The 18,687-nt window shown below is 36.0% G+C and overlaps 1 protein-coding gene across 1 annotated transcript in view; it reads right to left on the minus strand.

Annotated features, from left to right (window-relative positions):
• Window positions 1-4,554: 4,554 nt before the first annotated feature.
• The window catches only part of LOC134534546 (synaptotagmin-6-like), a 16,233-nt gene continuing 2,100 nt past the window's right edge, over window positions 4,555-18,687 (minus strand). The window contains exons 2-4 of the mRNA XM_063373028.1: window positions 15,609-15,780; window positions 10,009-10,209; window positions 4,555-5,695 (exon numbers count right to left, since the gene is read on the minus strand). Of these exons, the coding sequence (XP_063229098.1) occupies window positions 5,692-5,695; window positions 10,009-10,209; window positions 15,609-15,780 (377 nt within the window). The 3' untranslated portion in view covers window positions 4,555-5,691. The remainder of the gene's footprint in view (window positions 5,696-10,008; window positions 10,210-15,608; window positions 15,781-18,687) is intronic.

Here is an 18,687-nt window from a genome sequence, read left to right on the forward strand (position 1 = left end):
AGTTATTATTAAGTTTTAACTTGGGTACTTATTTCAGTTTACCCTCTGGCACTAATAAAATGTATAGTTTTCATTAAAGTTAGTTTTATTCTAAAAATAACTTTACATAACCACATTTTTAATGAATTTTAATTTAAAAATTTTTCTTGAAATTAATTATATCATGGAAAACTAATATATTTGCTAATGCAGAATCAGTTCAAGATAGGTGTCACTTTTTTCACAGGTTTTGCTAGAACATTTAAAATATGTCAGCTGAATATTCTTATAAAAATTAACAAACTAATTATTGATACCTACATGATTAGATAGTATAATTATACACGAATAAAATGAACATTGTGAAAATGTATTTGGAAATGAAATAAAAAATAGTTCGTTTTGTTTAATATTTCAGTTTTCAGCTGTCAAAGTGAGAATGCTCAATTCAACTGTCATCAAAGGACATCTTATCTTATTGATAGTGTAGCAATAAAGTTCAATATTTCTGTGTATCTATTGTGTTAATATTGTGCACTTGAACATTAACTTTCAAACAATATATAAGTTGGCAAATAGTTTTCATACGAATTTCCAAACATTTTTTTTTAAACATTTATAGTAGGTCCGTGTTTAATCAAATAATAATTTTTCGTGCACTTCGTTCACATTCTTTACAAACTATTACATTTCACGAGTGCAGTGACCTAGGAAAAACTTATTTTTTATACTAAGTTATGCTTGCGTTGTTACATATTGTAAGAAAAATAATTCAACCAACTTATTATTTCCTTTAACGCCGATATTTATTTTTATAAATCAGAATTTTGAAGACTTGCAGTGCGTATAATATATTTCCAGAATACGCCAAGTGTGTATGTAGATAAAATCGCCATTTCACGTATCTTAAAATCGACATTACTATAAGATATGTTCAATTATGTATTTTTGGGATCTTATTGCTCCACAATATTAATCATTTCAGTACGTAAAATGGCAGCGCCAGTAAATCAGCGGGATAAAAATAGTGCTCCCTTTTCAACTTAGATGCAGCTGCAAGTAAGATATAAAAAGTAAAACTATGAGAAGAATATCTAGTAAGAGTGGTTTCGTACTATGTAGATTACGAATATATATATTTTTCCCTAATATATACGTAAATCCAATTAATGAATGTGCATGGTTCAATGCATCTAATGAAACTGTCATTAAATTTACATGTATCAAATAGTAAATTATTTTTACACAGATACACATAACTTTACACTTATTCACATGCATATTTTATGAAATCATTATGTTTCTCAAATAAATAGACTTAATCATAAACTACTTTGACATAGTTACCATTAATAAACTTTGTAGATTTTATTTTATGAAAATGGCTGTATGATGTTAAGTAATAAATATAATTAGCTAAATTGTACGAAAATGGTAGAGTAAGTGATTGTAAAAATTAATTAAATGAAATGTATATGATAACGAGTTATGTATTTAATAGTATAGTTAGGGGAGGGTGGGTACTTCCTTCCTTATGCAGAATTTTTCAGATCAATTTTTGTTGGTTCTGTGTTGACATATGTTTAAAGTTCACCTTTTGTGCATCTTATTGAGGAAGGCATTAATTGACTGACCTTTCTTGCGTTCAGTTATTCAGTCAGTTTGATCTAGTTGTCACGAAGAACCTACAACATTTTACTTACAATGACTAAGTAACTACCTACGTAATTTAATATAGTGTCACAACTCGATAAGTATATGTATATTTCAAAACTGATTTGATTTATAACTCAAATAAGAAGTTTGTTTTTATTTTAACTCCAAGCAGGAAAGAAACACTTAAGGAGGCATTTATAAATAAATATATAATTTTTCAGAAGTGATATTTCCTTTTTTCAGCTAATAAAGCCGTATTATAAACCAATCGAAGCCGTTGTTTAGTAAAAACACTGCGTTATATAAACGTATAAGTAAATGTATTTCTGAATTGAATGTTATTATTTTTAACTTCTGAAATAAACAGGGGAACTGAAAAATTATCGTACACATTTTGATAGTCAAATGCAAAAGGAAACAAGATCACTACTGATAAAAGCGAAGTCCTAGGTGCCAAATATACAAAAAGCTCAATTTTGAAGATTTAAGACTCTTAAAATGGGAGAAACCTAAGACCTTAGTTGTTCCTAAGACGGGGTTGATAAATGAGTCATAGCTGTTGGCGCATTCAATTAATCTCTAGTTTCATCGAAGACGCAAAATTCAAATTGATATCAATCATATACATATGTAAATCATCAGCTAGTCTTTATGTTCCTTACAATAATGATTTCACACTGAATTTAACCTTACTAACTTTCATATAATAATACATTTTGGCTTTAAGGCAAAACTAAATTCCAGCCTTTTGCAGCTTGCAAATGATTGGCGAGTACAAAAAAAAATAGCTTTCACACACAAAAAAAAAAATGATAACTACAATGACAATTCATAAATATTTTCTGGAAGTGTTCATTCTTTGTGCTGGAAACAGTATCTCCTCAACTTTAAAAAATTACAGCAATGCTGAATTCTAATATACAATTGGTTTGAAAAAATACACAAGATTAAGATAATTTTTTTGTGCAATAAGTTTAGAGCTATCTAACTTTAAGTTCTTCGTAACAGTTTTTCAAGTTATATCACAGATAGTGTTTTAGAAAGGTAACTATTAACACAAAACTAAGCTACACTTCAATAACAACATTTTATTCTCACATTTATGGCATTAATATTTTCAACAATGTTTGTTAGAAATTTATGCTCAGATATTCCTGGACATAGTATTCAGATTGTACACTCATGTAAATACTACTAATATATCACAACATTTGACAGCATATTTAACCAACTCAATACACATGTTGGCAATACTTATCATTATATGCAAAATATATTGTTGGTAGCTGGAAAACTTGAAAATGTATACAATTCGATAACATCGATTTTCTTTGACATTTAAAATACTGTAATAATGTAGAACACACATTGATCTAAACATTGATACGTGATTTTGTTTTGTAATTTACAAAAATGTACAATGTTTTTGGCAAAATAAATCAGTACGAAGATATGTAACATTTTAATGCAAAATCTAATTTCAGCAGTAGGATGTCAATACATAATGCACCATGAATGAACACACAATTTACACGTGACAACAGCATATGTATTTTTATTTATCTAAAAATGCCGTATGATCAACATGTAGGGTTTGTATATATTATTACCTTAAAGCATTGTACACTTGTGGCATAACTTTAATATTTAGCTATGGAAAAATATTGAATAACATTTACGTTTGTTATTTTTTGTTGGCTAAATCTAAGACAAATTGAACTCTGCAATCCCTTAGGTACTGTTTCCATTAAGCTTAAAACAAGGATTCAGAATAGGTATATTCAGTAATTCAGTACTAAAAAAATTTTAAACTCATAGGACTTAAAATCGTTTTACTTTTAAAAGAAATAACTGATTTAGCAGAGCTAATTTTATAGTTGCTATACAAATTCACGAAAGTTCAAATGAATGAACTGAATTAATTTTTAAATGCTAAACATATTTTAGCAAGTGCAAAATTTGTTATCATATAGCTTTAATTAAATCTTTTTGAGATATTTTATCAGCAAAATTTTCAATGACAAAGTATAAATTAATGTTGAATTTTTTTGTCACTCGGTAAAGTTTCTTAATGTTAATCCTGATTTAAAATATCTATATTTATTATTCCAATTCTGATTACTTTTTAACTCCATCACTAAAACGTTTATAAAGATTTATGTGTAATTATTTTGAATACGTTTTAAAAAATAGGCATATGATGTAACAGGCGAATTCCAAAGTTTTCTTAGCTATTCGTAAAATCTTACTCATTTATCACGCATAGTATTAGTATAGAATATATAAATACCAGGCAGAGTTTAATGTGTGAAATTTTTTTAGGGAAACCAAATCAAATCTTAGACACAAAAATTTAAATTTCATCCCAAATTCTTTACTTCATTTTCAAAGGGCCTGCTTAACTGCAAATTGGCATGGAGCAGATAAACAGATAATAATATAACTGTTCTGTTGGTTACTTACATCTTATAACTCCCGACAACTTTACATTCCCAACAGTTGGTAACTCCGTTTACTGCCTCATGATACAAGTGGTTTCCTCTTCTGTAATCAGTGACTGTTTCAAATAAAACTCAGTTAATGTAGTAAATTTTAAAAATATATTATTAAAAATTGGGTTTCCTTCTTTGGAACTAAAATAGTGACCTACAGATAACATATGGAAAAGTGTTGTTTACTAAGTTATGGAAAATACGCTTCTGACAGTTTATTTTATCACATCACGGAGACAATCATCTACTAAATGAGAATTCTCATATTTAAACTAAGAAATGTTTTGATATTCAAATATTTTAAGGTTGTCGTCACTGGTCAGCTATCTTGGACGCATACTTGACTATACAAAGGAATTGTGATAGCTGCCTTTAGAAGGGTTTCGTTTTAATGTGATATGACGTTTACAGATTATGTATACCATGTATTTGTTAAGAAAATTTTATTTCATTATTCAAGGCAAGAACTTACATCATAAATATTTTTGACACAGTTATACTTAAAATAAGAACAATATTTTTTTTTTCAAAACAAGATCTTATTCAAAGGTAAATAGTTTGTTTTATTTACCAGAGGAATTTTAATAGTCGGAATTGCCATTTAATTGAAAATTATATGACAAAACTAGTATTTGCTTGTAAATAGAAATATATACATAGATATTAAATTTGAGCTTAGATTATTTCGTATTTTTTTGAGAAATTTCAATAAATTAAATTTAAAAAAAATGACTGGAACATTATTTTGAACCAAATATATTTGCATCATGCTGAAGTAATATGCAAAAATGGCACGTAAGTAAAATTTAATGAACAGCTGAAAAAGCTTATATAAATATTTCCAAAATAGTCTGGATTTTCAAAAGTAAATATAACAGAATTTGACCTGTATGTGCTACAATCGTGAATACTCATTCAGTTTATTTTTCACGGAGATATAAGGTATGTACCGTCTAAGGAATCATAAATATTGTAAAGTAATCACAAACTGCAACAAAATATTTTTTTTTACGAATATTTGGAATTTCTTAAACTTCTTTTTTTTTGGGGGGGGGGGGGAGGGGTATGCAGCTAGTTAGAAATATAAACGATAAGAAAGAAAATTTTCACTAGTTATAGACTGGTGTGAAAAAAAGAGATCAATAAATACAAAGAAGTAAATAATGTTACGAGGTATATTAATTTCACGTGATAAGTGACGGTTTTTTTTTTTAAAATTTTTAAATTCAAACGCAGAGTTCAAGTTGTTGACTAAACGAGAAACGCTATGTACAGTTAGTTGAATATTGTCGACACATTCCGCTCGCGGACGATCCTACACTCTCTCGCACGGCGCACCGCGCGTCCAACCGTCAACTTGCGAGAAGACCGCGCGTGTCGGCGAGGGGGGGGGGGGGGAGAGCAAAGAAGGGGCGGGGGGCGGCTCTGGTCCGCGGGCCGCCGGGACGTGACAAGAAGGGGGTTGTCGGCTGCGGTGGTCTCACTCCGCCGCTGCCTCAGCGACTCGTGGACTTGGCTTCACCGGCTGATCCTCCTGGCGCCAGCACGCCGTGAACACGTTGCTTCACCTGCGGACCCCACACATACACACGTTCCCCCACCCGCCACCGTACACAACTACTCTCTTTCAAAAAATAACACTAGTTGGATTAAAAAAATTGGTTGTCTGTAAAGTCGGTTTACGGACGATAGTTTAACGTTGACAACGCCATAACAAAACATTGATGAAATTATTGATCCAGAAGAAAAGGAAATATCATATTCGGCCTGAGACTGAGCCGTAATAGGTTTTTGCAACCAAACCATTTAGGCATTAAAAATATTATATTCTTTGAGGAAGAAATTTTTTTATTTTAATTTTTCTATCTTTTGTATGATCAAATCTACCTCTGCATACTTTTATGAATAAAATTGAATCATTTTTATTGAATTATCACTATTTTGTATGGATACAAAGAAGGAGTGAAATGAAATCTACAATTTAATTGATAAATTTACTTTTATTTGCATTCATTAATTCAAATATATTTATTACTTTTGTAGTGTCGCGCGCCGTATTTATTTTTACAAGTACAAAAATGAAGGTATTGCAGCGGCCGGGATTCCATCCGTCAACCTTTCAAACGACGTAAATATAATTGAAAATTCAAATCGATGGTTGTTCCAATCGAGTGGAAGAGAGATGCCACGCATGCGTACAATGAGCATAACAGGACACATCCGTAGTGGGACAATGTGCGTTACGGGACACTTTTTCGTGCGTGCAGCCGGCGTTCATCGATTTATTAGACGTCACGTCAAAAAAAAAACTCATTTAAGATTGGAGCACGTAAAGTTTTTGAAGCGAAACTTCTTGAGTTTTTCTATTATTTATTTAAATTTGAATATTGTATTATAATTATATATTACGTTTTTATTAGATTGCAGATGTTACATAAGGTTCTAGAACAAGGGATAGTGTCTGGTGTGATGGGTAGAAAGAGAGGCATGAGAGGCCTGTAAGTGGGAGTGAGAAAGAAACAGTGCTTCCCCGCCAACTGAGATAAAGACGGTAATTCCCCACTGGTCGTGGGAACTGTGTGATAACTGCTGTCTCACGGTGTGGGAGAGAGAAGGAGAAAGTGAATCCCCTGTTTCTATGGTTAGAAAACTGTTTTCAGTGTGTGTTCTGTACTCCTATTGGCTTGTATCTGTAGCGTGAATGAAGCGTGCGTGTGATTGGTCGGTGAGGTCATGTGACGTCTACTCCCTGCGTGGAGGAGACGTGTCATGAGTTCATCAGTAGTCGTCTGCCGATCGCTGCACAAGTAGGTAGCGTTCGGTGGCTTCTCGCCAAATTATGAAGTAATTTGCTGAATGGATAATTTAACGTTGGTGGTCAGAGCCATGCCGAGTATTAATTTAACCTAATTTTCTTTTTATTTCGGTCGGACATATTTAGAAATTTTGATCACCTTCGTCGGCGTTTTGGCTCGTGGCGAAATTCGTTTTCGCTGGGTGCGGCCCTGTTCGAGGTCGCACTAATTTCGTGTACTTTCAGTAAAACATTACTGAAGGACTTAATCTACGTTATTGTTCGTTAATCTTCATCGCCCGGGCTGCGAATATTTCTCGACAGGCGAATGTACGACGGGAATGAGTGAGCGAAGGATTGAAAGTGTTTGGATTCGTCTGAGCATCCTAGTTTGAAATAATAAAACAAAAACTACAATCGACGCTTTAAATCTTTTTATTTTTTGTAAGTAACGAACCGTTACACCTTGCTTATAAGTGAATCTTCATATTTTTATTTTGCGAAAACATCAAAGAGATCTTTCAGTTCATAATCTATAATTTACAGTTATCTTGCTAGTACATGTAATTATTTAATGCATATAGAGAGAAACGAACTAAATTTATCAGTAATAATATGAAACAAATGTAATTAAAAATTTTTTAACACTTATGTAGCCATTAAACCTGAAAAAAATTAAAATATAATTAAATGTATCAGTCAAATTTCTCATTCAATAAAATAAAATATAACATAGCCGCAAAAAAATTGTATAATAGATTTAAATTATATAAATATTATCATGATTTAACATTGTATTTCATGATGATATAAATAACTCCTGAAGGATGTTTTAGTAACATTTTTATCTTTTGTATTTCACGTCTTCTTTAATCCCATTTTCTTCATTTTATTTCGTAAGTCCACCATCTCATCTCGAATGTTAAGGTCAGTAGCGGCGAGTTAACGACACCTTCGACCCAGCCATTAAGGTGCGGACAGTAGGGTGCGCGCTGAAGTGACCATAAAGGTTACAGAACAGCCTCGTAGCTGGTAGCATGGCTACTGACCTTAACTTCGAGATAAGGTCACCTTTGGAAGTTAGTAAAAAAAAAAAGACCTCCAGAAAGGACTCATATTGGAAAAGTATTGCTTTGAGTGTATCGAGTGCAAAAGTATCGGCATCGAAAGAAAACTACTCGAAACCGATAAGTATCGATACTTCGGTCGTGTCCTTATTCACAGCGCACGGTCGGAGAGTGGACTGGCCCCAAGCTGTGTTCTGAATGGTCGCACTCCACGTCATTTACACTTATCTATGGAACAGTTGTACACTTTTACTCGTACTCTGTGGGTGACCGATAGCAAACAACAATATTCACATTGGAAACTAGACAGTGTGTAGCAGCAGCAAGGAGAAGGGATTAATTTTAAAGGTTAGTTTTCAATTAAAAAAAAAAAAAAAACTGTACCAAAACATTGCTCCTTAGCAATTTCAGTTTCATGAAAAATAAGCCACCTGCAGGCGTTTTAAAACAAACTGAATACTAAGTATTTATTTAAAACAATTTTAATTTGATAGAATTTACACTTTACCAACTGTTTTTATGACATCACTGAGGCCTTTTTTTTTTAATGTTAATTGTTTGCGTCCAAAATTAAAAGTAAATTGTCATCACGCCAAATAAGAAGAGGCCGGAAAAAATTCGCGGATTCTTTTTCGTGATGCGCTGGAATTCCAATAACTATACCTTTAAGCTGCTTCTGCTATTAGCTCAGTGTTCGTCTCCACGGCTCCAGGCCAATGAGAAACCCTCAACCAAAGAAGAATCGAACCACATGCAAACCAGTAGAGACGACTCGCAGGTCAGCAGCCAATGAACTGGCGTTATTTTTCCTTAGTATATATAGGACTGTATAGTCTATCCTGAAGGTCATCGAAACAGCAGAATTTTTACGGTCCCTGCAAATAATTAGTACAGACCGGAAAAATTCGCGGGTTCAGTGACCTTCGGGATAGACTCCAATATCCACTACACACTCGGGCAAACGCCAACTGTTCATTGGCTGCTGACTTGTGAGTCGTCTCGACTGGGTGGCCTGTGATTCGACACTTCTATGAGTGAGGGTCTCTAATTGGCCCTCAGTCCTCAATATATTAACAGTGAACCAACGGCAGAAACAGCACTAAGGTGTAATTATTTGAATTTTAGCATAACACGAAATGAATCCGCGAATTTTTTCCTGTCGCTACAGATAGGTAGGGACACCTGTATTTCGCGATTTCATTTCATGTCAAGGTATTTCACAAAACACTGTAGCTTTTTCTAAGATACATGGCAAATTGTGAGGGTGCAGCAGTACGGTGACCACATTCTCATTGGCCCCGTCAAGCTCACCGACCTTTAGCCAATAACCACAGGAGAAAAGCTATAGTATTTTGTGAAATACCTTGACACGAAATGTATTCGCGAAATACAGGTGTCCCTACAGATAAGAAGGGACCGGAAAAATTCTGCGGTTTCGATGACCTTCAGGATGGACTATACAGCCCTGTACATACCAAGGGAAATAACGCCAGTTCATTGGCTGCTGACCTGCGAGTCGTCTCTACTGGTTTTGCATGTGATTCGATACTTCTTTGGTCGAGGGTTTCTCATGGGTAGAGACCCAGAAAATTCGCGGGTTCAATGACCTCCAGGATAGACTCCAATATCCTCTACACACTCGGGAAAACGCCAACTGTTCATTGGCTGCTGACTTGTGAGTCGTCTCGACTGGGTGGCCTGTGATTCGACACTTCTATGAGTGAGGGTCTCTAATTGGCCCTCAGTCCTCCAGATTAACAGTGAACCAATGACAGAAGCAGCACTAAGGTATAATTATTTGAATTTTAGCATAAAACGAAATGAACCCGCGAATTTTCCGGGTCTCTACTCATGGGCCTAGAGCCGTGGAGACGAACACTGAGCTAATGACAGAAGCAGCTTGAAGGTATGATTATTGGAATTCCAGCGCGTCACTAAAATGAATCCGCGAATTTTTTCCCGGTCTCTACAGATAAGTTGTAACTCGTGCCGACTACAGATAAGTATAACTCGTGCCGACCTGCCGTTGAGGCAGCTCAGGCTGACGGGCAGCGGCGGGGACGGCGCGGCGGGGATCTGCCCCGGCACCCCCTCCAGCAGCGGGTACCACTGCGCCACGGGCTTGCGCGGGTTGTCCAGCATCTCCAGCCAGTGGTCGCGCCCCACGCCGATGAAGCTGGAGCCCACGGCGGTGCAGCCCATCAGCTCGTTGTGGCCGATCCTGCCGAACCAACCAACCAACCAACACCAATGATGCGAACCAGCGGCACGGACACCATCGCAAGAGACCTGCAAAAATTCGCGGTTTCGATGGCCTTTCGGGATAGACTGCACATACCCCTGTACACTCGGGCAAACAGCGCAAGTTCAATGGCTGCCGACTTGTAAGTCGTCTCAGCTGGTTTGTCTGTGATTCGATCCTTCTTTGACTGAGGGTTCATAACTGGTTGAGATTCGTCCAGATGAACAGTAAGCCGATAGCAAAATTATAAAAGAGGTATATGTGTTTGAATTCTAGCCTATCACCGAATGAATCCGCGAATTTTGCAGGTCTCTCTAATCATCGCGAATTCGTTTGGTCCCAGGCTAGAATGCAAACCTTTATACTCTTGCACAGTGTTCGTGTTCGGACCGCAGTTATTTGGACACGCCCCTCTGCGACCGTGAACCAACCATGATCAAGAGTCGCAGGCTCAACGCTACAAACTAGCGGCACGGAAATCTTCGCGGATTCGTTTGGTCCCAGGCTAGAATGCAAACCTTTATACTCTTGCACAGTGTTCGTGTTCGGACCGCAGTTATTTGGACACGCCCCTCTGCGACCGTGAACCAACCATGATCAAGAGACGCAAGCTCAACGCTACAAACTAGCGGCACGGAAATCTTCGCGGATTAATTTGGTCTAAGGCTAGATTGCAAACCTTTATACTCCTGCACAGTTGTACGCTCCCCTCTGCGACCGGTAACCAACGATGTCCAGCTAGGAGAGAAAGTGAGAGAATCAGGTGGTGCCAATTAACAAGGACTGGAAAAATGTTGGAAGGTTCAATGACCTCTAGGAAGGACTCCACAGTTCTATACATCCCCAGGACAATGTTACCCGCTCATTGGTCGTGTGAGACGTCCCAACGAAATATCCCGTATTTCTCATTGGCCCAGAGTCCTCCAGAAGAGTTGTGAGCCAATAGCAGAAGCAGCACTAAGTTATAAGTATTTGACTTTTGGCCTATCGCGTAAATGAATCCGCGAAATTTTCTTATATATACCTATTAATGAGAACAAAAAGTAGGAATCAGCCAATACAAAGGCAGACGTTGGTAGAGCAAACATAAGACTTTAAATTTTAGCCTAACACCAAACGAATTCGCGAAATTTCCATGTGTCTAACAACCTTAAAGTCGTTAACTTTTTGAAAGAAAATGTTGGCTACCTTATTTTTTTTTGTCATTCGTTGCTGGGAACATTCACCATGAATCTTTTATATTATCTATTTTCCAAAACGGAACAACCAATTCACTTTGTTAAAGTGTTTTATCATTCGTTTCAAAACATAAAAACTGCATAGCCTCAAATTATGAGTGTTGAAAATCATAACCTCAGTTTTAATTGCAAAAAAAAAAAAAAATACACACGTACACACATGTGTACATGGCAGCCATGCTTATGTCACTGCTATCAAAATAATTGAACATTGTCAAAAAAGTTTCAAAGGATATTATTTTAAAACTATACTCAATACGCCACTTTGTTAATACACCATTCCAAAAATTATGCACTAAGTCTGTCTGTAAAATTAATTTTTATTTAAGTTATTATGTTTAGAAATTTCTATGTATTCTTTACATTTAAAATTTTAATTTTGATTTTGGTATTTGTGTGCCGCACAGTGATTTTTAGTGGCCATATTCCACCCATTTAGCTACTGACTGTTTGATTGGAATACATAGAATAGAATGTATGGAGTAATAAACACCTCTTAAAGATTAATGTGTCAAATGTTTATGGCAATGTATAGTTCCATGAAATAAGCAAAATCTGCAAGAGTTATATTATTTTCCTCGAAGTAAAACATTATGTAAGCCATCCTACATGACTTTAGGTAACACTGTTGCCCTTGAACTTGCTTACTAGCTATGAAAAACATTAGTTAAATGTGTAGATAATTTAACTTATCATACATTGTGATTCACAATATATTTTTCTTTCCAAATGAATTGTTTAAGCCACTTAAGTTTCTTTGATAACTAATGATAAACTGAAGTTCAGATATGGCAATCACTTTCAAACATATTAAATCACAAGAAAGGTCACACAAAACTGATAGCGACCACGGTCATATAGATAGGTCTGGCAACTTACCTACATTCTCCGTCTTCTTAGTGAAGCTCGCGGCGGCCTGCGAACTAACGTCGCTAGTAGTAGTTGAACCCATCATTAACATTGTGTTAAATGGGTGTTTCGTATAAAAGTTGGAATATGTTTTAAAAGTCTGTTTATTTTTAAGCTTCGGTTACAATCTAGGGTTTTTAATTTCTTTAGGAGCTTTGTAGGGGTAAAATTAATAGCAATAACTTGTAACTATGCCGCATTTATCAGTTAAAAAAAGATGGAGTGTTGAGAATGTGGATCCTATACAAACTGGGATCTTCCATAAGAAAGCATACGTTAAGGTGTTAGGTGCGTAATTAAATCAAGAATATTCGTTAGCTATACATTTTAATATTCAAGCAAGTGTCGTTCTTTCAAAAATTATTTTTTATCCGTTAATTTTTTTAAATCTTAATTTTCCTAGCATTGAAACTTGCCAGTTTTTTTTAATTTAAACCGGGTCTTAAGGAAGGTATAAAAACGAAAACACTTGTCTGTTTTAGACTGTTACCTTCATTGCAATACAAGAGCGAGGCATTCTCTCCCACCACTTCAACGTAACTGACAAATGCGGAAACATTTTGAGGCATTGGTACAGATTAGGAATTTGCCAAACACCCAAAAAGAAAGAAGAAAAAAAACGTAATCGGGGATGGAATTAGGAATAATGTCATATTATGTACGAAACTACCATTTAACACAATGTTAATAATGGGCTCCGCTACTACTAGCGCTGTTAGTTCGCAGACCGCCGCAAACTCCACTAAGCCGACGAGACACGCTAAGGAAAAGTGTAGGAAGTTGCCAGACCCATCTATATGACCGTGATAGCGACCAATAAGTAACCGCGTAAAATTCATGGAGATAGGATTTGTCAGAAGACGGCAGGCATTGAAGTCACTTTTTTTTTACCTCGCCATCGCCATATGTTCCTCCTGAAACATTGCGGAAATGGTGCTTGATCACGTATAATGGTGGTTAGTAACTATGGATTAGAATGCCCGTCGTTAAACAGTTACTTCCATTTGAATACAGTAATTCAAAACTGTTTCCACAATGCGAACACTACACTTCAGCCAATGTTTTTGGCGTTCAAACAACATGGCGCAGACCATCTGTTGGACCAAAAAGAGGCTTCAACCGGTTTCCATGTGATAATGCAGACATGGTCACCCCCTGGTAAATTACACATTTTTTATCACCACAATCCATACAATAACTGGTAGTTCTCCCTTAACTGTGCCTCACGATGTTCAGTTTTTAGTGACTTTGTAAATTGTAATCCCATAAAAAATAATTAATAATTGTAATATAATCGACGACCTAACAACTAAGTAAAATTCAAAACGTAGATAACTGTGAAAATTTTTCAAAAGGTAACGCAAAATATACATTCCTACAGAAGTAGAAGATATAACTATTTACATTTAGTTGCTTGTTATTTTCTTTAGTGCATACTAGTATCATGATCTCTATGCACACTATCCTGTTGGTATTTGAAGCCAAAAATTAAAGTAATCCATTTGAATTAAAAAGCTATATTTGTATTCATTACATATATCAAAAACCCCTAGACAGTTTTTTTTCTCATAGACAAAGTTAACAATTCCATTGACCATACCAAAATCCAATAACTGTTTCAAAAGTTACTGTCGACAAAGTCACATACGTACATACATACATACATCAGAGGTGCCCCCCCCCAAACACTAGGAATCACCCCCCCCCCCTAACCTAATGATGGGCCCTCCCCCCCCCCCCCCGAAATTTTTATGCTATTTTCTCAATGATTTACTCAATGATTTTATAATATTATACTTTTTTAGTATTATATTTTATCACATTTTGCATTAATTTAAACTGATTTTCTAATAATGATTTTGGTCATATCAGGTGATATTTCCACCCTGAACCGACAGATAACTGCTTTTGTTGAGGAAAGTGCGGGGTTGCCAATTTGATTTACAAGATCCCTTTCAATTATCAAAGCACCAGTAACGTATTTTCACATTAGAAGCTGTAATTATGTAAATAATATATACATTTTTCTCGTCTTTTAACCCCCCCCCCCACCTGATATTTTAATGACGCAGTCTGCGTCGTTACCCTCCCCTTGTGGGCACCCCTGCATACATACAAACACTGATCGCTCTAGTTGTTACTATGGGGGAGAAACTCCAATTTCGACTGAGAGCTTTTGAAGTATTTTTTTGACCCACCCGTTGTATATTATTATCCAAATAACATAGTTACATTGATTTTGAGAAGTAAGGTATCAGCTATTATCAAGGGCAAAAAAATAACCCAGTTAAAAAATAGTTCACTGTATTTTGGTAAACACATATTTTGTGGTGTGGCATACCAGAAATACTGCATTTCCTACTCGTTTATGTAGAACATGCCCTTTTTTTTCATTACAAACCAGTATGGAGTGTTTTTTTTTGCGCAGTAATTGTCTTATAATGAGGAAATTAGTCGTCAAGTAAAATTATTTTTATAAAACTAACACTTTAGATTTGAACCTCCTACCCGAGATTATTTGCTAGAAGTTATGGGCCCACCCAACAGATAGCGTCACATGTCGCTCGAAACACTGCAAGAGTCGCACAACCTCCTTGTTCTGTGGTTGTTACGGAAGGAGACCTCGCTTCGCTCGGTCGATAAGACTGTAATTTTTCATAAGTAGGCATGGGCGTCGCAAGGATATATATTTTTTTTGGGGGGGGGGGGGGGGACTGCAATTGATTTAGTTGTTGATGAATATCCATCCCCTGGAAAAAAAAAAAGCGGGGTGTCCGGGGGTCCTCCCCCGGGAAAATTTGGGGTTTGAAGGTGCGAAAAGGTGGTGTTTAGGCATTTTTCTTTCCTAAATATTCTAATTATAGTTGGTTGCAATATATAATTTATTTTTTATAAAAAAATATTTTCAGAGAACAAATTTGTAAAAACACAGTGCTCAGATTGCCACGATTGGACTAAATGCACCATGTGCAACATGTGGGTTATATCACAGAAATAATATTTTTAATATAACTACGAAACTAAATCTATTATTGGAGGGGACGAAATTGAAGACTTTTATTATTTAGGGGGGGGCGGGCGTGTGCCCCCCCCCGTCCCCCCCTGTTGCGACGCCCATGCAAGTAGGTATGCTTGAGCGAACGCAGCAAACACCGGTGTTGTCCTGGACGTTCAGGTGAACGTCACAAACAACGCGACTCCGAAGGAAAAAAAAATGACTCGTCACCGTACCTGTCGTAGTCTATGACCTTGACGATGAGACTGACGTCCTCCACGTTCTCGGCCGGGACGTCGAACACCAGCGCCTCGTTGTAGACGGGGTGCAGGGTTGACTTCTTCACGGTCGTCTTCTTCTTCTTGATGCGCTTCCCTTGGCACAGCAAGTACACCTTCACGTACGGATCTGGAACAAGAGCGCGCCCGGAGTCACGCAGCTGAAATATCACTCGGCGGGATTACGAGCACTCCAGTTAGTTTGTACAAATCACTTCCCAACCGATTCATAAAGTTAATTAATGGGAAATCTCGGTCGAGTTCGTTAATGGACAAAATCCAACCACAGGGATAGAAATGGCTAAGGATTTTTGGAAACAAGGAAAAAAAAAAAAAAAAAAAAAACTCTAATATGACAAATAATGCATTGGTATGAAGTTACGTCTCGTTATAGATGGTACATTTTTTTGATACGACCAACCATAACTCTCAAGAGGTGGGAAAAAAAACAAGGGCTGGAGGACAAAAATAATTCTTAATTCCTTTAGTAGGCACACCATACCATCCATTAAAATTATAAATATTAGGTATACAAATATTTTGTCTTAAACAAGTTTTGATAAAATGAACTATGGCTGAAAGGAGTTGAAAAAACAGGCGTTGAAATTAAAAAAAAATATATATATTATTCTGAAATATCAACTAGAACTAAGAGATCAGAGACGTTACCAGTCAATCACAAAGTTATCGGTTACTTTTTTTTAAAAAAAAAAGTATATGAAAGAATCTAATTTTTTCCTCGTGCAGTTTTTGTTTTCTGGCAGCAAAAAAAAAAAACACGAGGCTTTCTTTGTTTAGTCCGGCTAAGTTTATTCGGGTTTGGCGCTGTGGAAAAAAACATTTGAACGTTTTCCTGCACCTAGGCCGTGTTTTCTCCCGCCCTTCACCAATTTCCCGCGGGGGTTTGTTTGTCGAGCGGTAGTGCCGAAACGCGGGTAACCTGATTCGCTCCTCTTATCCAGCAGAATGATAAGGGCGAAAACCTTTCAGCGAGATTGCATCGTGCGCAAGTTCCCGTAACTGCAAGTCCCTTCCGAGCCCGGTTGTTATTTTACTATATTTATTTTAAGAGTTATATTTTTGTTTACTTAAATACTTAAATTCATGTGGTAAACTTTACTTTCATCAAAAGTTGTATGGAACTATTAATGTTCAGTATCAGAGACCATGAATTTGTAGATATTCCAAGCTTATCCATGACTTATTTAATTTAATGTTTTGCAACTGCATCATTTTTGTAATGGCTAGAGACCGTAATATTTCGCAGATTCATTTCGTAATAAGCTAAAACTGGCAGGTCAATAAAATCAAGGGTTAAATATCATATCAGCGACTATAAACATGAAAACCTACGTTCAGATATAGCAGAACACTCTTTGGAAACCAGGTAAAGCATTGAATTTGACTAGTTACACACCATTGGCAACATCCCAAAATACATTCGAGAATCAGTAGAAATATTAAAATACACATCGAACAAATTATACCAACAAACTACGGCTGCAGGTTTATCATGAAAAACTAAGCTGTAAGTGACACAATAATGTTTTAAAATAAACGCGTTACCCCCAACAATTTCAATGACAAATCTTTGTTGTAGGTGTGAAACTTCGTTTAGATAGATTTTATTCAGGCGATAGTGTTCTATCTTAAATAATTGTTTGTAATATGTTGATTTTTTGTTTATCAACAATACTTATATTTTAGGTGTATTTGTAAAACTTAAAACTCTTCTAACACGATATTTCCCTTGAGTTTAATTTGTTGTTTGCCACAAATATTTTCAACAGATATTCACTTAGTGAAATATCATGGATGTAAAGAGTCGTCCAGGTGATGATAATTACTAGGGACAGGAAAAATTCGCGGGTTCAATGAACTCTAGGATGAACTCCACAGTTCTATGTACACTCGGTCAAATGCCACCCACTCATTGGCTGCTGTCTTGTGAGACGTCCCAACGTAGCAGCCTGTGATTCGATAAAGCTTTGGTCGGGCGTTTCTCATTGGCCCAGAGACATCCAGGTGAGATGTGAGCCAATAGCAGAGGCAGCACTAAAGTATAACTATTTGTATTTTAGCCTATCGCGAAATGAATTCGCGAATTTTTCTGGTCTCTAATAATTACGAAGACTTGTCCGAGTTTTTACACCCCCTGAGTGAATATCTGTTGAAAACATTTTGTGGCAGAAAAACAAATACAAGGGATGCATCGGGTCAAAAATTTTAGAAATAATCCTTAAATAAAATAAATTACTAAAAAAAAATAATTCAATATGGCGTATGGGACGGAGCCTTAAGAAGTCAAATGTTACACAGAAAAAAAAATTCCGTAGTTTTATAAAAGATTCCTTTGGAAACCAGTTGCCAAGAAATGGTTTGTAATACTTCACCAACGATATGGATATGGTTATTTTCGCATACATAAAATACTTTTTTCGAGATAATACTGAAGTTTCTTACGGAAAGTAGCATGTTATTTAATATTTTAATCGAATGTTTCATTCAAGTATAATTTTCTTTAAAACCATAGAAAAGGTAATCGACTATTCAATGATTTGACTTAATTTAGTTTTATTGTTCTTATTAATGTGCGCAGTTACTACTGGAAACGGATTACAAATAAACTTTAGCTATTTTAGGTACTGGTACAACAACACAAAGCATTTATGCCCGGGTAAGAATCCGAACCCAGTATTACTACGAACACATTTTGCAGTGATAGATTTGTTTTTTTCACGTAAATGTACAAATATGTGTAATTTAAACGTGAATATTTCTGTTCCATTGAAAAAAAAATGGCGGTGTACACAATTGCTGCGTGTATCGGGGAGATCCTGACGGCGTGGTCAAAACCACTGGAAGGGAAGGAAATGTCGCAGAGAGGACTTCGGTGTGGAGGAGAGGTTTTCGTCTGTCTTTTGTCGAGTTTCCCCGAGCATTGTTCGGGTTTCCCTCTTTTCCCCCACTCCTCTACACTCACGATGTGAAGGGAAGGAAGGCTCGCGACACAAAAGACTGGCTCTCCGCTCGACCG

Source organism: Bacillus rossius, chromosome 7 (genome assembly GCF_032445375.1).
Source record: "Bacillus rossius redtenbacheri isolate Brsri chromosome 7, Brsri_v3, whole genome shotgun sequence".
In the NCBI taxonomy this organism is placed as follows: Eukaryota; Metazoa; Arthropoda; class Insecta; order Phasmatodea; family Bacillidae; genus Bacillus; species Bacillus rossius.